Source organism: Hyperoodon ampullatus, assembly GCF_949752795.1.
Source record: "Hyperoodon ampullatus genome assembly, chromosome: 14".
Taxonomy (NCBI): Eukaryota; Metazoa; Chordata; class Mammalia; order Artiodactyla; family Ziphiidae; genus Hyperoodon; species Hyperoodon ampullatus.
Window position 1 is genome coordinate 17138795 of NC_136927.1, and position 8850 is coordinate 17147644.

At 60.6% G+C, this 8850-nt stretch overlaps 1 protein-coding gene across 1 annotated transcript; it reads left to right on the forward strand.

Moving 5' to 3' along the window:
* Positions 1-946: 946 nt before the first annotated feature.
* On the forward strand, positions 947-3349 carry FOXA2 (forkhead box A2; the record flags this gene model as incomplete). Its single annotated transcript, XM_079719248.1, has 2 exons — positions 947-1033; positions 2048-3349. The coding sequence occupies 2 exons, from the start codon at positions 947-949 to the stop codon at positions 3347-3349; spliced, it is 1389 nt and encodes a 462-aa protein (XP_079575374.1).
* Positions 3350-8850: the final 5501 nt, after the last annotated feature.

Below are 8850 nucleotides of genomic sequence, written 5' to 3' on the forward strand. Positions count from 1 at the left end.
GGTTGTTTTGACAGGGAATGAGCCCTGAGAACTAAGAAATCCGGGATAAATAATTGCGGCTTTGATAAGGCTCTGCAGAGGCGAGAGCGGGCGCGGAAGCCGAACGCGCCCTCGGACAGGCGCGCCAGGCGCCCGGCTCTATGGGACGGGGACGGGGCCAGAGCCCTGGGCCGCTCCACTGGGTGGCCTCCTCCCGGGTCCCTCCTCCCGTGGGGACTCCCCGCAGACGACAGGGGGCTGGACCCGGGGGCCCACGCGCCCACCCGCCCCGCTCGTCAGTCCGGGCTCCGCGTGCGCGGCGCAGGGCAGCTGCGCGGGCGCCGAGGGCAGGTGCTGGGCGCCGGCCGGGGCTCCCTCTCACCCAGGTGTGAGCTGATTATTCAAATGGGCTGCCCCGGGTCTAGGGATTGGAGGCCCGCGGCCGCGCGCCGCGCTATATCACCAGCAGCCCACGTCACTGCGGCACTTGTCCGCTGCGCGGTCCACACCTCCTCCTCCTCCCTTCCCCCCCTTCTCCACCACCTCCACCTCCTCCTCTTCCTCCTCCTCCTCCTCCTCTTCTCCACCCCCCCCCCCCACCCGCCCCCGCGCCGCGCGCTTCCCGCCGCCTCCCGGCAGCTCGGCACTGCCAGCCTCGGCCTCCACCCGGCAGCCCGCGAGCGCGGCGGCGGCGGCGGCGGCGGTTGGCCGGCGCTCCGGCAGCGGCGATCGGCTCCGGGCCTCCTCCCACCCTCGGCCCCCTCCTCCCGCGACTCACCCCTCCCGCCCACTTCCAGCCACTGCCTCCGGCCAGCCGAGGGAGAGAGGGAGTGGAGCCGAGAGAGAGGGAGCGCAAGAGGGAGGGAGGGGACGGTGCCTTGGCTGACTTTTTTTAGAAAGGAGGGTGGGGGTGGGGTGGGGGGGTGATTGCCGGTCGTTTGCTGGGGCTGTTAAATTTTAAACTGCCATGCACTCGGCTTCCAGTATGCTGGGAGCGGTGAAGATGGAAGGGCACGAGCCGTCCGACTGGAGCAGCTACTATGCCGAGCCCGAGGTAGGCACTCGCCTTTGCCGGGGGAAGCGGGGTGGCGGCGTCCGCTCTCGGCCCCAACCTCTGGACCGCTTCCCCGGCCGGCCCCCGGCCCCCACCCCAGCCGCTCCGGGAAGCCGCCTTTTCCACCCTCCTTCGACTCAGATAGGTCTCTTTTTTATACGACACACTGTTAGCCTTGAGATAATATTAACTTTGTGATCAAATATTGACTTGCGGCGCCTCCAAATCCTCTTCGTGGCCGAGCCACGCACTATCCTAACAGAGTTGTGTTTGGCAGCGCGCGGCTGGGAGGGGTGGGAGGTCGGCCGGCGAGGGGGTGGGGAGCTGGAGTGGAGAAGGTGGGTAGGAGTCGGGGGCTGAGGTAGAGGAAAACGGTCCAGGACTAGGCGACAAAGAGAAAGAAAGTTTGTGGCTGCAGAGCCCAGCCGCGTGTAGTTCTGTCCGCGGTCCCCTCCCTGTCCCTCCACTCAATGCCTCCGGCTGGCCCCAGACTGCGCGCAGGTACCGCGTTTCGGTTCCCCTGGGGCCCAGAATGGGGTCCCGGGAGGAAGGCTGAATGGCGAGGACCCTGGGATCGTCTCCGCGGGAGGCCGCCGGGCGCCCTGCGCCTTGTCCCACAGGTCGCTGGCCAGGGTCGGAGGTGGCGTCCGGGGCCGCAGCGCCTGCTCGGTATGCTGGCGTGAGAGTCGGGGAGACTCTGCGGGGGGGAGATACATTTGGGATGCCTGGCTTGGGGCGCTCCCCGGGACCTCTGTTTTAGAGTCTGAGCGCGGCGCAGGAGGGCGAGGAGGCGGCCACGGGCGCAGAGCGGCGGCCCCCGCGCCACCTCCCCGAGGGCGATCGCGGCGCGCTCCGGGTGGAACGGACGCGGGGCCGGGGCCGGGCGAGGGCAGGACTCCCCGGAGGCCTCCCTGGAGGCGGGGGCCTGGGCTGGCCCGGTGGGCGGGGGGTCAGTCCGGGCCGCTTCAGCCGCGGTGCTAACGCTGTGCGCCTCCCTCCGGGCTCTGTCCTCAGGGCTACTCCTCGGTGAGCAACATGAACGCCGGCCTGGGGATGAACGGCATGAACACGTACATGAGCATGTCGGCGGCCGCCATGGGCAGCGGCTCGGGCAACATGAGCGCCGGCTCCATGAACATGTCGTCGTACGTGGGCGCGGGCATGAGCCCGTCCCTGGCCGGCATGTCCCCCGGGGCGGGCGCCATGGCCGGCATGGGCGGCTCGGCCGGGTCGGCCGGCGTGGCTGGCATGGGGCCGCACCTGAGCCCGAGCCTGAGCCCGCTCGGGGGGCAGGCGGCCGGGGCCATGGGCGGCCTGGCACCCTACGCGAACATGAACTCCATGAGCCCCATGTACGGGCAGGCGGGCCTGAGCCGCGCGCGCGACCCCAAGACGTACCGGCGCAGCTACACGCACGCCAAGCCGCCCTACTCGTACATTTCGCTCATCACCATGGCCATTCAGCAGAGCCCCAACAAGATGCTGACACTCAGCGAGATCTACCAGTGGATCATGGACCTCTTCCCCTTCTACCGGCAGAACCAGCAGCGCTGGCAGAACTCCATCCGCCACTCGCTGTCCTTCAACGACTGCTTCCTCAAGGTGCCCCGCTCGCCGGACAAGCCCGGCAAGGGCTCCTTCTGGACCCTGCACCCCGACTCGGGCAACATGTTCGAGAATGGCTGCTACCTGCGCCGTCAGAAGCGCTTCAAGTGCGAGAAGCAGCTGGCCCTGAAGGAGGCCGCGGCCGCGGGCGGCGGTAAGAAGGCGGCCGCCGGGGCCCAGGCCTCGCAGGGTCAGCTCGGGGAGGCCGCCGGGCCGGTCTCCGAGACTCCGGCGGGCACCGAATCGCCCCACTCGAGCGCCTCCCCGTGCCAGGAGCACAAGCGAGGAGGCCTCGGGGAGCTGAAGGGGACGCCGGCCGCGGCATTGAGCCCCGCGGAGCCGGCGCCCTCGCCAGGGCAGCAGCAGCAGGCCGCGGCCCACCTGCTGGGCCCGCCGCATCACCCGGGCCTGCCGCCAGAGGCCCACCTGAAGCCGGAGCACCACTACGCCTTCAACCACCCCTTCTCCATCAACAACCTCATGTCCTCGGAGCAGCAGCACCACCACAGCCATCACCACCACCAGCCCCACAAAATGGACCTCAAGGCCTACGAACAGGTGATGCACTACCCCGGCTACGGGTCCCCCATGCCGGGAAGCCTGGCCATGGGCCCGGTCACGAACAAAGCGGGCCTGGACGCCTCGACCCTGGCCCCAGACACCTCCTACTACCAGGGAGTGTACTCCAGGCCCATTATGAACTCCTCTTAAGAAGACGGCGTGACCTGGCTAGCCTGGACCCAGACGGGAGAGACAGGAAATGGGGTAGAGACTCTGAGAAAGGGGTGCTGGAAAGATGCGAGGGAGAAGGACCCATCACACCCCCGCCCCCGGAACAGAGGTCTCCCCCACCCTCTGCAGCCCTTCCCTCCCTCACATGGGCCACACTGATGTCTATCATGATATATAAGGAAGGAAAGGGAAAAAAAGATAAAGTCAAAAAAAGAGAAAAAGGAAAGCCTCAGTTTCCACTACTGTGTAGACGCCTGCTTCTTTAAGCACCTGCAAATTCTTTTTGTTGTTGTGGTTTCTCTCCGTTGCTGTTATTGCAGGGAAGTCTTACTTTATTTAAAAAAAACAAAAAAACAGCAAAAAACAAAACAAAAAAGAAAAAAACACAAACTTTTGTGAGTGACTCAGTGTAAAACTGTAGTTTTAACAGAAAACAGAGTTGTACTATTGTTTAAAAAAGAGAAAAAATGATGTAAGGGTCTGTTGTAAATGATCAAGAAAAAGAAAAAAAAAAGCATTCCCATTCTTGATAACGGTGAAATTCAGGTCTCGAGTCTGATTAATTTATGGTTTCCGTGTGCTTTATTTATGGCTTATTAATGTGTGTTCTGACTACAAGGACCAGAGTTCCACAAATCTATATTAAAGTGTTATTGCCAGTTTTTTGCTTTGAATCCTCAAGATTTTTTTTCCTTTGCCTGATTTAAAAAATAAACAGACCTGGGAATTATTTTTAAATTGAGGGAGGGAGATCCTGGCTGGTTGCAGGTTTTACTTTATTCTGGGGGAGGTAGTTGCTGTTTTATCAACTATTTATTATTAAAATTTTCAGACAAAGTAAAGTTGAATGAATTTTACAGTAAACAGACACATACCCATTGCCCAGATCCTACAGTTCTCATTTCACTCTACTTGTTATACAGCATATCTGTCCATCTATCCACACCCCCATCGGTTCACTTACCTCATTTCCTAGATGCATTTCAAAGTAAATTTCAGACTTCCTAAACACTTCAGCAAGGACATCGTTAATGGAACTCAACATTGTTCAAGGTTACTTCTTTGAATTTTGGGTTTAACGTTACACACAGTGAAACTCACAGATCCCAGGTGAACCCTTCTGGGGATTGTGGGGATGATGCAGGTTTATCTCCAAAGCCTGGAGAAAACCACACATCCTATCTGTATTTTCCAGCTGGGCCATGTGAAGGTGCAATGTTGTTGACATCTCTGGGACCCTGGGGCTGGCTTCTCTGGAAAGAAGCCTGGATTTTCCATGTTTTTTCCTGTATGTCCAATCCTAGGCCTCCCTTCAAGGCAGGGAGCCCCGATTGGACTTGCAAATTCCTGGTGCAGCTCTTTTCATTTTCATCACTGCCTCTCTGCACCCATTCACCCTTCCGTGGAATTGGAACTCCGCCTGGATTGACAGCCTCAGGCCTCTGTCTACACTCCACCCTCCATCCCATCCTCCACCTTCACTTAGATTTTCTGCACAACCTTGGTAGAACTTGCTGCAGCCCAGGAGCAGTGAGGCTTCTGGAACCATGCATTTGAGCATCTGGTCTGGAGAAACAAAAGACTTTCTCCTAGAAGTGATTTTAAAGGGAACTCAGGGTCCTGATGGAAATCTTTTAAAATATGTATATTGGGGGATGAGGCAGAGCTAAGGGGGTGTCCTGCATGGCTGGCCAGGTGCCCCTTGTCAGGGGTGGGATACCAGGGTCTGCAGGTTTTCTCCCTTCGCCCTCCACCCAAACTCCGAGGCCTTGGCCAAGCGGCCTCTTAGCCCGGGTTGGCAACCTAGGATTACAGCACCAAGGAGGTGAGTGGGTATGTTGTGATTCTTCAAGGAAAACCAAGTATAAAGAAAGACTCAGAATAAATTCTTACAAGTCGTACTGCGTCTCTCCACAGACAGCCTAGTGGCCCTGAATCCTCGGCCAACCGAAGTGGAAACCTTGGAGGCCAAGCGGGGCCCGGCTTCGCAAAGTGGGCTCCGCTTTGGCTTTGCCCTGGGCATCTGCTGGCAGGCAAGCTGGCCGAGTGAGGGCAGGAGCCATCCAGGGCACAGCTAGCTTGCGGTGGGTGAGAATCTCCACAGAGTCGGAGGCCAAAACTTTCGGACTCAGGTTTCTAAGCTCAGGCTCCCGTGTCCCGGACTAGATCTTTGGGCTTCTCGACCATCTAAACTTGGAGTGTCCCAGCTTCGCCCCAAGCCTGGACACCACCTCTGCGAGAGCCCTCCCCACCTTGCGGGGTCTCTCTGCCCCTCAAACCCTGGCCTTCCCACGCGCCTGAGGGGGGCTGGTCCTCGCCTCCGCCTCCCGCCTCCAAATCCCTTTTTAACATGTCACATTGTCCCGAAGAACACAAGGAAGAGAAATTGGGGAGGGGGTGGTGGGAGGGATCCGGAGGTCGCAGCCAGCAATCAGGGCCGTCTCTCCCCCTGGCAAGGACACACACGTCGTGAGCCCAGCCTGAAATGTGTTTCATTATCACATAAAAGGCTCCCGTGGCGAAGGAGCCGAGAGGCAGGGCCGGGGGCCGAGTGCGGGACAATGAAGGCTGAAAGCGCTGCCCTAACCTGCTATGTTTCCTATCGCACGCCCATTGTGCGAGGGTCGTTTTAAACTACTTAGCGCGCCCCCCTCCACTGATCCCGGCCAGATAAGATATAGTTCTGTCCGAATACATAAAAAGGATGTCGGGGAGCCGGCCGCTCCCGAGGCTTTTCTGCGCCGTCCTGCGTCTTTCACACCCCCATCCTCCCGCCCCAGCCCCTCCCCCCGCAGGGCCCCCAGCTTACTGGCGCTCAGACCGCCCTCCGCCCGCGTTCCCCAACTCTGCGTGGTAGGGTGCAGCGTTTGTTTTTCCCTCTCTCTCCCTCTTTTTCTTCCTTTTCCCCGCGCCATCCGCGCGCGGGTTTAAGCATCCGTGATCTGTGAATAAACAGTCAGTAAACAACCGAAAAAAACATTCTAGATCCGAATTCCAGGAGGGTAAACTTTCCATGCCACGTCACACTTCAGCAAATTTGCACAGATATTATATTGCCTCTCCCTCCTTTATTATTTTTTTTCTTTTTTTGCCAGGATCCCATTGTACTTAACTGAATTTTATAACGCTGATCGATATCTTGGTAAAATATTCATTTTTAAACTAGCGGGCAGTGAAATCTTTGCTTTGTGTGCTAAAGTCAACAGTCGCTCGGTTTGAGCTCAAATAAATGCGGGGATGCCTCGGCTCGGAGCAGTCGGCCGCCTCCCTCCGCGCGCTGGACGCTCCGCTGCCGCCGCCGCCCGCCTGCCCGCCGCACCGCAGGTAGGGAGCGCGCCCACTCAGGGGCCGCGCCCGGATCCCCACCGAGCGTGCGCCCCCCACTCCCGTCCGCGCGCCTCCCCTCCCCCAGCCAGCCCCTGGCCCTTCCCGGGGCTTCGACGCCTGGGGGACAGGGAGTGAGAAGCTAGGTCGCGCAGACCCCGGGGCTGCGGAGGTGGCCTTTTTGCGGGGCATTCTGAAGATGCTTTGCGTGGGAGGATGAGGGGTCGAGGAGCTACACACTCAGACTGAATCTGGGCCCTGAGCACAACTGGAAAGTTTCGTGGGACCCCGAAGCGACGGGAAGCCACCACAGGCCCCTGCAGCCGCTCCGGGCTTCTGATTCGATACGAGGGCCGCCTGTCGCCCTAGGACAGTGGGAAGATGGAGGTGGGGGCCGGCCTTGGCCTCAGAGCCTGGGATGGGGACGGTGGAAGGCGGCGCACTGGTACTGGGAGGCTGCAGAGCGAGGCCCGAGCGAGGCCCGAGCGCGGGCGCGCATGGGTTCCAGTCCCGTCTCGGGGGTTCCAGGAAGCCCCGAGGCCCAGGCGGTGGTGGGGTTCCCGCCGTCCGGGAGCCGAGGAGGGGCAGCGCCTTTCCGAGTGTCCGGGGAACCCTGCGTTCTCGCCGCGAGCGCGCACGGCCGCAGGCAGGTCAGGGAGCCTCCGGGCCACTAGCCCGGTCCAGGAGGGAAAGGCCGAACCCGGCCGCGGGGCCGTTCCTCACCCACTTCCCCCGCGCTGTCCCGGGGCACCGGGTTTGGAGGATCGGACAGACCGATCGCATCTGTCTGCAGTCTGCGGGAAGGCGACGGCTCGGAAAACTAGTGATTCCGAGGCTGCCGGTTGACACCGCAGGACCCTCGGCTGTCGAGGGCAGGGTAGGAAAAGGTGTCTTTCCTCTGGGGTCTACCAGGTGCCCCCCATCAATCTGCATTACCCCTGACGGTTTGCTTTCTACGGCTGGGTGTCTGGCTCGTGATAGGCCCACGCCGGCTCGGTCAGTTTGGTATTTCGCCAGGACGTATGTAGGTCGCGCTAGGTCCCGGGTCACCGCAATTGCCTGCCACCCCAACTGGAAAGTTCTTCCAGTCCGCGCCGCAGTCACCCAGATCTCGGACCCAAAAGGGCAGAAATCGGTCCCGGTGATTGGCAGGGTCAGTTTTGTGGACACCTCCATGCGTGGGGACCCTGGGCGCCCGGTCCCCTCCTTCCCCGGCGCCCGGGGCCGCGCGCGCCTTTGTCCACCGCGCCCGAGGCCGACCAGGGAGCGCACCCGCCTCCCTCCAAGTCCGGCTCCGGCTCGCGTGGCTGGTTATCTTCCCTGAACGAGATGGCCCGCCTGCGGGACACACGCGAGGCTAATCGTTTTTTAATAATTAATGCCTCCCCGTTCCGCTGGTAATGCGCGGCCTCGAATCCGTCAATTACTTGTCATTAGACGGTGTCGCCCCACGGCCTTTCCTCGGGCCTTTGATGGCGCCGGGTCACCGCGCCCGGCCCACTCCACGGCCGAATGAAAAGGTGCCCGGCCTTTGAGAGCCGGTGCGGAGTAGCCGCGGCCCTTAATGCAGTGCGAGTTTTGAAAGAAAGACCCTCGCTGAAGAGATGTAATCTTCCAAATGGCCAATTTAAACGCCTGATGTTTATCGCCCGCCTCTCCTGGCTTTATACAGAGAAGCAGGTCTTCAGGGCTTTGGGGGAATTTTAATGTGCGGGTGACGCAGGGAGAGGCGAGAGATACCGCTTAATAGGGTGCGGGGAAGGGGGGTGTTTGCTCAAGAAGGCACCTGGAGGTACCTCGGGGTAACTGGTTTTCTCTAGGGCAGCGCACTCTTCTGAGTATCGGGGGTCTGGAGGTCCTCCCGGCTTGGGGCTGGAGTCGCCGAGACAGAATCTGCTGAATTGCGTAGACCAGAACTGTCCGGAGAAAGCAGCAGGGCCAGGGGCCGGGAATCTTCACCCTGTGCCAGGGGGTAGGAAGGAAACGTTCTCTGAGTCCCCCATCCCCACCGTGGACCTAACCTCGCGGGCTAGCATCCACAGACTTACGGGCACCCGGCCCGGCCACAGAGGAGACCCCACACACACACGCACCCCTTCGCGCCACCATCCCCAATGTGCTGTCACCACTGCAGCAGAAGAGCAAGATTTCAGACC